The sequence below is a fragment of the Eurosta solidaginis genome, chromosome 2 (assembly GCF_040869045.1).
Source record: "Eurosta solidaginis isolate ZX-2024a chromosome 2, ASM4086904v1, whole genome shotgun sequence".
NCBI lineage: Eukaryota > Metazoa > Arthropoda > Insecta > Diptera > Tephritidae > Eurosta > Eurosta solidaginis.
Window position 1 is genome coordinate 293309742 of NC_090320.1, and position 13358 is coordinate 293323099.

Below are 13358 nucleotides of genomic sequence, written 5' to 3' on the forward strand. Positions count from 1 at the left end.
CGCTTTATCCGCCTTTGGTAATGAATTATCGCACTTTTTCGGTTTTTCGAAATTTTCTATTTCGAAAAAGTGGGCGTGGTTATAGTATACTCTGTCAGCTCTGCTCTGCTGAGTATAAAAATATTAGAATTTGTCACTAGTCGAAAGCAAACAACTATTCAATTAGCGATAGTCCACCATTTTACTAATCGATTATTTGAATAGCCAATTATCAAGAGCAGATCAAACCTAAACCAATAGGACCATTTTTAGTCTAAATAGACCAATGTGGCAATCTTGGTATTCTCTCTTTTGTCTTAAGTATTCTCTTTTTATATTCAGCTGGTGTATGCCTTTAATATGTTGTATTTATTCCGAGCGCTGTTTTCTTCCCTTTAGTCTACAAATATCTCTCTTGAAATGAGCACGTGCTAAAACACTGTCGTAACAAGTTGTACTGTCATAAATTGTATGACTGTCATAAATAGGTACATATTTTTTGTTCGTGTGTATGAGTTCGAAATAAATACAACGCTACACGGTTAGCTGTGCATATTTACTCATTACATTATTTCTATTAAGATTCTGATTTTGTGACTGTAAATTAGCATATTTTTAAAAGAAATGGACCAGGTAATTAACACAAACAAATATGGAATTGATGAGTATTTTTATAAATGTAGCTTCTTTTGTTTCAGCCAAAGAAAACACGTATGCGATATAACCCGGTAAGAAGATGGACAAAGGCAGAAGAAAACGCTCTTGTTAAGTTTTTGTTAGCCAACAGAGATTTTGAGGCAAGCCTTAATAAATCAATAAATAAATAATACTAAATATGATATTGTTAACAATTATAGAGGCCAACAGCACAATCTTATTATAGGCAATTCCTCGAAGAAGCTGGCATGCGTGTGGAGTGGAAGTTATTACGTGCGAAGGTGAGAAATATGCGAACGAGATACGCCAAAGCCAAAGAATGGCATGACTCGACTAGCGTTTTAAGTATGGACGAGGAGATATTAAAAGGTAATATTTTTTTGTTTCTTGAAAATAAGTTTTAAATAACACACTTTCATTTTAGCTAACTTACTTAAAATGTTCGCTTACTATTATCAGTTCGAAGTACTATTTGGTGGTGAATCCATGGCAGCAACAGAATTTGCTGAAGAGAGCTTATGTACAGTGAGCAATGATTCTTGTGGCTCAGTGCAAATTAAAACAGAGCTAACCACCTCACCAATGCACTCTTTATTAGTGGACAGCGCAGAACAAACTCAAGCCAAAATCACATACTCAGCGGACAGAACAGAGCAAATCCAACACAAAGTCACATACTCAGCGGACAGAGCAGAGCAAATCCAACACAAAGTCAATTACTCATGCACAGCTGCAGCTGCGATAAGAGAAATATATTCGGAATTACAAAATTTGCAAAGAGAAAAAATGGAACAGGATATTAAAATGAGAGAAAGAGAAATGAACATTAGGGAGAGAGAGGTTGCTTTGCGGGAGAGGGAAATTGAATTAAAAGCTAAAGAATTAGAGGTAAAAGAAAGATTGACATTGAGAGAACGAGAAGTACGTGTTAAAGAAAGGGAATTGTCGCTGCGGGAGCGAGAAATTGAATTCAAGGCTAAGGAGTTGGAATTGAAAGAAAAATTGGTACTAAAGTTTGATGGAAAATGATTCGAAAGCTGAGAGTTATTAACCTGCACATTTAACCCGCCAGTAGAAAATAGCATTCATAATTTCTTTTTATATATGCAAATATAAACTTTCTTGAATTAAGGAAGGAAATCTGTGTAGAGTAATTTCGAAAAAAATTTAATAATAGTTAAACAATTCAGAAATGGGATTTGCATTTATTTAAAAAAAAATTCCATTAACAAATTATTAATGTTTATACTCGGGCAATTCACCAGCGTCTCGTAATAATTGTAAAGTCTAAAGTTCTGAGTTGTATTCATGGCTTCCAATATAAAATTTGATTAAAATAGAGCATCCGACGAATAAGAGACCTTGACTTAGTTTATTTGGACAAAAAAAAACTGAACCACCCGTGCAATTCTCGAGAGACTTCTAACTCCTTCTTTACTCAAATGAATTATGCCCACTTGCAATGAATGGAAATTTATCTTTTTCATACAGAGTTAATTTAAAAATTTTTAAAAGATGTACAAATGAGTTTTACCTCTCATCAGAAGCCAACTCGAGTTAACAAAGTATTAGTAGTTCTCCGAGTGGGTCTGAGACTCAAAGTTTTCCACAAAATCTTTCCTTAAACCGAAACAAAAATTTGGAAATTTTAATGAGAATTTTGAAAAACTTCTCGAATCATTTTTTTAAGCTGCTCTACTATATCTCTGTAACGGCCAATCAAATAACGACGTGAGTGATTTGAATAATTTCTTTTAATATTTTTTTTATATTCGCAGACATTAAAAAAAGAAAATACATAAAGATGAAAAATTAAAAAATCGTTGCATGGAAATTTATTATAACCAAAGTGGCAGCATCTAGAATATACCTGTTGTTTGGTATTCATGTCCCATCAAGTGACTGAAATCCAAATTACGTATCCGGATGGTGCCTGTGCCTGGTAAAAATTTCGGCGCTAGGTACATTCGTTCAAAGCTTCCCGCAGTCCGCATTATAACCGCAAATTTAATATTAATTTGCTTCCACGCACCATCGAGAAGATGCTGACGAAAGAGGCAACCGTGATTATTGCAGGCAATTCTCGTTCCGATGAGGACTCCATAGCTTTCTAGCGAGCAGTGAACGTTTCGCTGCCTTTGAAAAAAAGATACTGCTTTTAGGAAGATATACGTCTACTTTTGAAGAAAGAAGCATGAAACAGACCGCCGTGAATGTGAGGAGGTTCAAGAGATCGCAGCAATTTCTTGCCGGAATAATAATAGCAACCTGTAAGCGACAGTACGGATTGTACTTTATTGGTGAAAGTGACCCATTTCTAAATAGGGACTCTATATCTCAATCCCTGCCGTCGAAATATGCGTTCCGCCATGGCGAAATGAGAATGGAAATATTATGGCTAAGTATGTAACTGAAAATAAAATAATAAAGCGCCCAGCTAGGACAGACTACTTCAATTACTATCTACACTATTGTAATACTGACTGAAGCCAAAGGTCAGCGAAGTGGTTAAGCTATACCAGTGCATCTTAAGATCCGCTAAATCTGCTACAGACCAAATTTTTACGATACAATCCTGGAAAAGCACCACTACAAGAATATTCCGATACTCACTTCTCAATGCCGGGTTGCGTGTAGTGAAGTTTCATCCAAAGCTCTTACTGTGTTTAGCAACTTTGACATCTATGTAACGATTGAGAAAGACCTTTCCTTGTGATTAGAAACCAAACAAAGCTTCAGAAGTAAGTTATATTACGGCTTCTTTAACCTTATACTAGAAGAGATAATTCTAGCAACAGATCTAAAGCAGAATGGTATTCTTATACATCCTGCATTTGCTGACTCCGTATTGATAACATATTTATGCAAGTTCTGCCTTTATTGCTCTGGATGAAAGGCTTAAATAGATTGTCTTGCGGTAAACGAGGACAGAGGCGAAGTATTTGCAATTATCATAAGGAGAATAGGTTCATTCGCGCTTTGGCGTCTACGTCTGTCATGAGAGATATAAACTCGACACTGTTAAGGACTTCGTATATCTGAGAAGCAGTATTAAGGATGCACTGTTATATGGTGCAGAAGCTATGACAACATCGGATGAGGCGGGTCTGGGAGTGTTCGAGAGAAAATTTCTTCCAAATATTTATGAACCTCTATGCGTTGGCGTCACAAGTCACTTATCGTACCCGTCCTGCTATATGGGGCAGAAGCATGGACCATGACAACAGCAGATGAAGCGGCTTTGGGAGTGTTCGAGAGAAAAGTTCTTCGAAAGATTTATGGACCTCTACGCGTTGGCGATGGCCAGTACCGAAGAAGATTTAATGATGAGCTGTACGAGCTATACGCAGACATCAACATAGTCCAGCGAATTAAAGCGCAGCGGCTGCGCTGGCTAGGCCATGTTATGCGAATGAAAGATGATGCTCCGGCCAAGAAAGTGTTTCTATCGGAACCCGCCTATGGAAGCAGAGGTAGAGGGCGGCCCCCACTCCGTTGGAAGGACCAGGTGGAAAACGATTTAAACTCCCTTGGTGTGACCAATTGGCGCCGGTTGGCGGAGCGAAGGAGCGACTGGCGCGCCTTGTTGGACGGCCATAACCGTTTAGACGGTTAAGCGCCAATTAAGTAAGTAAGTACTATGCGTTGGCGGCGACGAGATCCGAAGATGATGTTGATGATGAGCTGTGCCAGTTTTACGCCGATATCAACGTAGTCCAGTGAACTAAAACACAGCGGCTACGCTGGCCAGGCCATGCTATGCAAATGAAAGATGATGCTTCGGCTAAGCAAGTATTTTTATCGGAACCCTCATATGGAAGCAGAAGGAGAGGGCAGCCCACTCCGCTGGAAGGACCAGGTGGAAACCGATTTAAATTCCCTCGGTGTGACCAATTGGCGCCAGTTAATCCAACGACTGGCCCGTTTTGTTTTACGACCTTAATCGTTTAAACAGTTAAGCGCCAATTAAGTAAGTATTAACAGTGAAACCACACCGTCAGCCTGGCAATCCAACGAAGACTTCCTCTTGCAATCAAGTGTTACTTTGAAAAGAAATTTCCTCATTGACTAACAAAAATCCTGCTCTATAAGTTCATGATGAATGACTCGCAATCATGTTCAAAGGCTTTGTAAGGTTATATTAATGAGAGCCGTGGGTCTGGTGTTTCTATAGAGACGAAGCAGGGAAGGGGAAGAAATGGAAGAACCGGATGGAGTAGGAATTTATAACACTTGGTGCGCCCACTTGGCGTCAGTTAGGTACAAGCAGGAATGATTGGCGTAAATAGTTTTGGAATGAACTTAATCGCTTAGGCGGCGATTATGACGAGTGTGCATATTAATGTCTTCTAGTGTTATATCGATCCACTTAACAGTTTGCGTTGCACGTCTAATTGCTGATCAAACGTACATCCGTGGTTCTTTGACATATCGAAGTGCACACAAAGAAATAAATATCAATATAATCAAAAAGCACAATATTTGCCAAAAACACTCTATAACTGTCAATCAACTGAGTGCTTTGAAGGAAAAACGAATAAAAACCCAAACCCAAAAAAAAACAAGAAGAGCCAGATATTTCTTCTCTGCAAAATTTGTAATGTACGCCTTTTATGTATATTTAGCAAATATTTATATATATATTTCTTTTTAAATAGATCTAAAAAGATCCAACTAAAAAATCTATAGCTTTGAGACAATGGCGGATCCAGGGTGCTTTTTGAGGGGGGGGGGGGGGGGGGGGGGGCGATTTCAGTCAGTAATTTTTTCTCCCAATAGCTGATGTGTTTTGAACAAAGTTCACATCAAGATACTTTATCATTTAAAACTTTTTCAGCTGATAGTGGAATTGATTTTCTGTGTTGCTTATGAGGCCAGCGTTCTGACCACACTTCGTACTCTCCATCTAGATTAAATGTATTTCCTCCAATAAGAGATGCGTATCCTTTACCAAGATCTTGGACAAGCTCTTTAAACAAAATTCTTTTTTTGCAGTGTATTATCTTTGATGATTCGCGATGGCAGTAGCAAATTAAGATTAAAAACTTGCAATGTATATTCAGGTCATCTATGTACCTTGTAATTCAAGAATGATATGATCAAGAAGAGGTATAGAAATTGCTTTTCGATAATACTCTTCAGCGTCTGATGAAGTGTAATTCGCTCGATGTATTTGCTTTTTAGCAATTCGTGGGAGGACAATATCAAACTTCAACTCATCGGCTAAAGCGACTATTTTTTGTAAGGTCCCGAAAAATGACTTTCTGCTTCAAGTCTATGGTTTTTTAATGTTCGCAAAGTGTTACTCAATGCTTCAGAAGCTTGATTCAAATCTATTGACGGTGTTTGCAAAAGTAAGCTTAGTGGTCGTGTAACAGAAAGTACATTGCTCAAACAAATCACTGAAATCACGAAATCTGTCTCGCCAATAGATTTCAACATAGAACGGGCCTCAGAAGTTGTTGAATCTTGACAAGTAGAAATTTCTTGAAACGAAGCAACAATTTTTGTGATGTTTTCTTCAAACTGCATTATACCATCATGTTTTTCAGACCAGCGTCACATAGTCCACTTAATGATTCCTGCAGATGTTTTTTGAAACCTATGGTACGTTTCGGAGACTGATTTGGAAAACTGATAACTTTTTTCATCAACGCAATCCTTTGTTTGAAGAACTTTCGACGTTTTCGCAAGCGAGTTATTAAGACAAGGGTTGAAACACGGACAATGATTAGCATTGGTGCATATTTTAATAAGTTCCTGCACAGCTCCCTTAACTTCTGATGTCATTACAGAACAGGGGCGCAGCGAGGGGGGGCGGGTTTAAACACCCCCTTGCCTCAGGATTATTTGATTTTTTAGGTCATTACAATTCAAATATTTGATGTTTTTATGTCTATGTTGTTGTTGTTGTTGTTGTAGCGATAAGGTTGCTCCGCGAAGGCTTTGGGGAGTGTTATCGATGTGATGGTCCTTTGCGGGATACAAATCCGGTACGCTGCGGTACCATAGCACCATTAAGGTGCTAGCCCGACCATCTCGGGAACGATTTATGTGGCCACATTAAACCTTCTAGCCATTCCCTCCCTCCCTCGTCTGTTAGTGAAACAGGATTCGCCGCGGATAGGTGAGGTTGACAATTGGGTTTGGAGAAGCTATATATTGCGCTGGCAACCTGAAAGGTTGCGCTACACAGCCCCTTGAATCTGGTATTTTAGTCGCCTCTTACGACAGGCATACCTACCGCGGGTATATTCTGATCCCCTAACCCGCTGGGGTGTATGTCTATGGTAATAAATTTCTTTATAATGCTGCTACGTATTTACTTTGTTGGTGATATTATATATTGTTACCGTTTATGAAGTTTTAGATGAAATGGCAAAGAAAAGCCGACGCATGCGCTTGAGTTTTTAATGTAACCTTTTTCATTTGATATTCTAAATACACGTACTTTAATGTTAAAGCTAAAGACAATATTATTTTTTATTTATTTAACTGAAAAAAAAAAAAAATTTTATAACATCTTCTTCACGGATCGAATCGTACGCATGAAGGAAAGTTACAAAAGAATCTCATATAAGATTCTGAATAAACTTTATTCAATAAAGTAAGGTTTGATTCAGTATGTTACCAACAGTGCTAATATTTCTGAGCATTGGACTGATTTGCATGAGCATTCTCACTGTTGAGCGCTAATATTATTTGAAAATTGATACTCAATTAAATCATGCATACAAAAACTGCATTATGAAAAGTAACGATCAAATATCCATCATTATATTTATACAAATACTGCATAAAAATAGTGGGTTTCTGGGACTTCGTTAAAAAATTTTGTTCCGAATAAATTTAGGAGAAAATCACGTCTGGGGAGGGGGCGGCGATAGCCCTTTCGACCGCCCCCCCTCAAACCCGCTACTGCTTTGAGGATAAGTATACTATCGCGTTTCATTACGATTGAATTGTATAACCGAGTTCATTAAGTATCGAGAAATAGTTTGCTAAAAACTAAAAATATCTGCAGCACTAATGGGACGCGTAGCATGCAATCGCTGCTCAAATGGCTGAGTGGATAGAGACATCTGGTGTTACAGTATGACTGCAGGTGAACTCGAATTCAAAGCTCAACACCCAAGTAACCATTGCCGTGCGCAAATTTTTGTAATTTTACTTGAAAATATTTTAGCTGAGAAAATATTTTATCATTCTTTTTTGTAGTGAACAAATTTTATTCAAATTCATTCACAAATTAAAAAAAAAAAAATTTTCAATTTCCATCAAAAGTTAATGGAATAAAGAGAAGAACTTTTTTTATGATAACCTTTGACACACTGGCAACCAATGTGTGAACGTGCAATTTTTAAACTTTTCTGAATGAAGATAATAAAGCAAACGCTTTTAAGCAATCAATCTAATGTCCATATATAGCAAAAACAATTTAGCTTAATAATCGCCAATGAAGTGTTTTTGTTGCATCCCCTTTCAACTGCCCTTCTTTTTTATTCTTCGTCCAACTTTGCTGATTTCAACTAAACTGGCGCGGACCGCCTTTAACTGGTGACATTCATCAAAGATCTTCTTATTTCCTTAAGCTTTCAATTGCACTGGAACAATTAGCTTTTGTAGTTTATTTACTATTAAAAAATTTACAAACAAAAAAATTTAAAACATAAATTAAAAAAATGCATTTATCGTCAACCATGCAATGAATTGTCATGGGGAATGTGTGAAACATAGAGATCGAAAAATGTTACAAATATTTGGGTATGTGCATGCTTTTGTGTAGCACAAATTTTGTACGCACGTGTATTTGTTTGTTTTGTTTTTTTTTTGCACACACCTTACAACGATTTTTATTGGCTTTTAATGACAAAATGAAATGTTTCAAAGTTATGTGATTAAACAGTGAATATAGAAGCAATTAATGCCTTAATTACAATACATATGTACACTATGCACGTACACGATTGGGGATATATTTATGTGTAATCTGGAAATTTTATTGCCACATAAATTTCTTCAATGTTCTTTGATCTTCTTCTTTATGTTCTCATATGATTATCGTATTCAATTATTTTTCCTGCGATAATCGTAATGATTTGACTAATTACATCCATGACATAATTAATATTAATTTTTTAAATAAGTGATCTAACTCTTTATTACTTCTTTCTTTCCCACAGATTAATCAATCAATATTTTTTATTTAAATATTTAGATTATCCGTCATCATACGTAAACTAACAATGAATTTGATCGACTCACAGTAATGAATAAGCACGAATTGATGTTTAATTTTGTCATTATTTTGTTATAAATAGTCACGCATTGATCGCTTTCGAGCGACGTGGTGTATAAATGGTTTTTGAGATATTTATTATAGCAGGGGTATTCCAAAGTGACGGGTGGGACTTTTTCACTGAACCCTGGTTCAAACTTAGAGTAGTTTCTCTTTAAATAGTTATTTTACAAGTTTTGAAAATATATCACTCTGAGTCGAAATATAAACCTTCTGTGTGTAATTAACACAAAAAATTACCATTTTCAAGTTGTGACGGATGGTACTATGTAAGTGAATAACTTCAGACAAAACTATTCCAAATATTGGATGTTCACTAATCTTATATCCACTTTAATTTTGAAAATTTCACATAGAAAGAAATAATTTAGCTTGTGACGGGCGGCACATAAGGTGTGAATATATTTCAATTTCGATATAAATAATTATTTTAAATTTGACAAAACAATAAAACTTAGTGAAATTGGATTCCTTCACATGTATTTAATTAGCGAGCTTTGCTCGTATTGCTTTATGCAATGGTCTTTGTTATTCATATTAGAGAGAAATTGTAAATTCTGATTTCTGAATTTCACTTCTTCAACAGCTAGCTTTTCGGGAGCTGAGCGTTGAACTCGAATCTCCTTCACGTTCTTCACACATTAAAAGAGAATCATTTAAATGTAATCTCTTATCCGAGGTGTCTTTTAAGATGGATTGACCCAGCAATGGTAACTAAAAACAAGTAAAGGTGTCTAAGTTCGGGTGTAACCGAACATTATATACTCAGCGTGAGCTTCAATTTTACATTTCATTTCAGATAAATTACTTTTCTATATAACACGTGGCACCGCCCGTCTAAAAAAAATGTTTCCCAATTTCTCTTCCTTGAAGTTTTTCCTATTTATTGTTATAAATCCACTTGGGAAATGAAATACCATTGATATAAAGCTTTTTTTGCAAAGATAAAGCTTATTTTATTCGTGCACGACCCTTATAAAAATCGTTTATATAAAAGTGGGCGTGGCCCTTAACCGATTTCGTTGATTTTTCTTCAAAGCATTCCTTATAGTAAAGGCAACTTCTCTGCCGAATTTTGTTACGATATGTTTAACGATTTTTGATTTATGATTAATAATATTTGTAAACTTGATTTTATTACAGGTGGGCGGTGCCGCGCCCATTTTAAAAAATTTTTCAAATTTTTATCAATATCAGTCCACATGACATATGAAAGTCTATATCTATCTCGATTCCTTTATAACTGTACAGCCAACAGTTATCCAATCACAGTTAATATACTCTATGTGCAAATCAGGCTGAGTATAACAAATATTGAAATGCTTAAGGTGGCCATAAACAAAAAACGGAAAAGATTTAATAAAACAAAAATTTTAAGTTATTAAAAAAATTGTTCAAAACATTTAAGGCAGTAGACCAATACTCAGCTGCAATAATAACTTAGGGCCTCATTCTCTATTATGAAACGAACGTTCGCTTCGCCTCAGAGTTGAATCGCTAGTGTATTTGCACTATGTTAAACGATAGCAAAATTTCATTTGACAATTGCTTTCGACTTCCTGCTTGAAATAAAGAAAGAAACGAAAAAACCGAACGAAAATGATAAAAAATTCCATTGCTAGATGAAATCGTTTGGAGACGAATCGTTCGTCTGAGCTATCGTTCGCAATACAGAATGAAGCTCTTATATGCATTATAATTACTAGTAAAATCCATTAAGAAAAATGCTAAACAATAAAAACTTTAAGGTATAAAGAAAAAATAAAATTTTTCTAACTACCCATTTGTAAGTGTATGCATGAATTATCGATATTTGAGACACGAATTGGAGCTTATGAATTGTTGGTACCTACCACAGAAACATTATTTTGTGTAAACAATTAAGTGGCAACGCTTACACGAGCTGATCGGGACTTCAGGCTTTTTCCTATGACTCGAGCGACGTACTAATCACTGTTTTTATAGATAAATATTATTTTCTAAATGAATTCAATAAATGAAGTATTCTAAAGTTAAAATACTAATTTCTTTTATTAACATTGAGGTTACAATATGAAAGCATGCCAGTGTGAATGTACGTTTATTTCTTTTTATACTCAGTTGAGCAGAGCTCACAGAGTATATTAACTTTGATTGGATAACGGTTGGTTGTACAGGTATAAAGGAATCGAGATAGATATAGACTTCCATATATCAAAATCATCAGTATCGAAAAAAAATTCGATTGAGCCATGTCCGTCCGTCCGTCCGCCTGTCCGTTAACACGATAACTTGAATAAATTTTGAGGTATCTTGATGAAATTTGGTACGTAGATTCCTGGGCACTCATCTCAGAGCGCTATTTAAAATGAACGATATCGGACAATAACCACGCCCACTTTTTCGATATCGAAAATTTCGAAAAATCGAAAAAGTGCGATAATTCATTACCAAATACGGATTAAGCGATGAAACTTGGTAGGTGAGTTGAACTTATGACGCTGAATAGAAAACTAGTCAAATTTTGGACAATGGGCGTGGCACCGCCCACTTTTAAAAGAAGGTAATTTAGAAGTTTTGCAAGCTGTAATTTGGCAGTCGTTGAAGATATCATGATGAAATTTGGTAGGAACGTTACTCTTATTACTGTATGTCCGCTTAATAAAAATTAGCAAAATCGGAGAACGACCATGCCCACTTTTTAAAAAAAATTTTTTTTAATTCAAATTTTAAAAGAAAAGTTAATATCTTTACAGTATATAAGTAAATTATGTCAACATTCGACTCCAGTAATGATATAGTGCAATAAAATACAAAAATAAAAGAAAATTTCAAAATGGGCGTGGCTCCGCCCTTTTTCATTTAATTTGTCTAGGATACTTTTAATGCCATAAGTCGAACAAAAATTTACCAATCCTTGTGAAATTTGGTAGAGGCTTAGATTCTAGGACGATAACTGTTTTCTGTGAAAAAGGGCGACATCGGTTGAAGCCACGCCCAGTTTTTATACATAGTCGACCGTCTGTCCTTCCGCTCGGCCGTTAACACGATAACTTGAGCAAAAATGGATATATCTTTAATAAACTCAAGTTAAGCTTTTTTAAATTCAATGAACCTTTCCACAACCAAGAAAACAAAGACGTGGGGTGGTCAATTCAGATAAAAGAAAAAATTAAAATTATCCCGAAATGATCCGACGATTTTTTACAAATTATATGCGGTAAGTCGTGGAAATTTCCTAAAATGAATCCAAGATCCTCAAATCATCCCGAAATAGTACCTACTTCAAATATTTGGAGATAGATCCGAAATGGTCCTGAAGCAGCGCCTAGGTTATTCTGAAAGCAATCACGGAACGATCCAAAAACTATTCCGAAAAAGTCCGGAATTTAAACCTAAACTAATTTAGATATGCTCCCTAAATGATTCGAAAGTAATCCTGAATTCTATGGTCATAAGCAATTCATATACGAAGATTAGCGTGGATAGGCGATTATTGCTTGTGACCACAGAACTATTACTTTAATTGTTAACACTCATGACCGTGCGAAATCCCGAGAGGACCCGGATCCCAATATGCTCTAGAAATTATACTGTAAAAGTACGGGTCATCTCGTTCTGGAAATAGTCCTGAAACTACGAAAATAATATTATGAGTTAGCACCGAAAGAGTCGCGAGTTGATTCCGAAAATAAGTCATTAAATTTTTGGCAAATATCGGATAATACTCCATAATTATACGAAAATAACGACAAAATTATCTTGAAAAAAAAAAAGTATACCAAAAGGTATTATACAGAAAAATATTCCGTATTTATTTAATTGGAAACAGTGCCAAAAATTTCCCAAAATTATCCCACAATGGTTCCAAAAGTAGTCCTGAAACGAGCCGAAAATATACCTGAAATAGTACTGAATCAATCTCGGATTAAGTGCGAACTGGTCCCCAAATGATCTCAACACGACCTCGAAATAATCGAAAGAGCTCGAAAGTAAAAATATCACAGGGATAGTATGTGCATGGTTTCACAAACTACATGCTCTGCAAGCGAATTAATATCTGATGGTATGTCAATGGAAGGGGTTGACACTGCTTCATTTCCAAATACCAAATATCATTGGTCTAAGGCAAAAAGACTTTTTGAAAAGCGATTTTAAAAAACTCTTCCAGAGTTTAAGAGGGTCACACAGAGCACATTTAAAAATTTGCTTATACAGTTCTGAGATTATATGACCAATAAGTTTTGATACATGTCATATATATTAAGATCGAGGCATGAGAAAAAATCTGGTTAGAGAAACTACTAAGGTTAAATAAGGCTTAGCTCGCAATGGCAATTGCCATATGAGAATCCATTCCATGTTGTATGTTGCTTAGTATTTTGAACAGAAAGGTGGATTCATCTACACTGGAAGAAAAAAGGTTATAAAATCAACCGAATTA

The 13358-nt window shown here is 35.8% G+C and overlaps 2 protein-coding genes across 6 annotated transcripts in view; one reads left to right on the forward strand and one right to left on the reverse strand.

The window, feature by feature from the left end:
• for (cGMP-dependent protein kinase for) overlaps positions 1 to 13358 on the reverse strand; it is a 319267-nt gene that overhangs the window by 176145 nt on the left and 129764 nt on the right. The gene's annotated exons all lie outside the window — the stretch shown is intronic.
• Positions 418 to 2317, forward strand: LOC137242860 (uncharacterized). Its single transcript, XM_067770113.1, has 4 exons — positions 418 to 612; positions 678 to 776; positions 837 to 1005; positions 1061 to 2317. The coding sequence occupies exons 1-4, from the start codon at positions 604 to 606 to the stop codon at positions 1663 to 1665; spliced, it is 882 nt and encodes a 293-aa protein (XP_067626214.1). The 5' UTR covers positions 418 to 603; the 3' UTR covers positions 1666 to 2317.

Coding starts and splice junctions, on each gene's coding strand:
- LOC137242860 (XM_067770113.1), top strand. Junction 777..836: donor TAGCCAACAGAGATTTTGAG/GCAAGCCTTAAT, acceptor TAACAATTATAG/AGGCCAACAGCACAATCTTA. Junction 1,006..1,060: donor GGACGAGGAGATATTAAAAG/GTAATATTTTTT, acceptor CTTTCATTTTAG/CTAACTTACTTAAAATGTTC.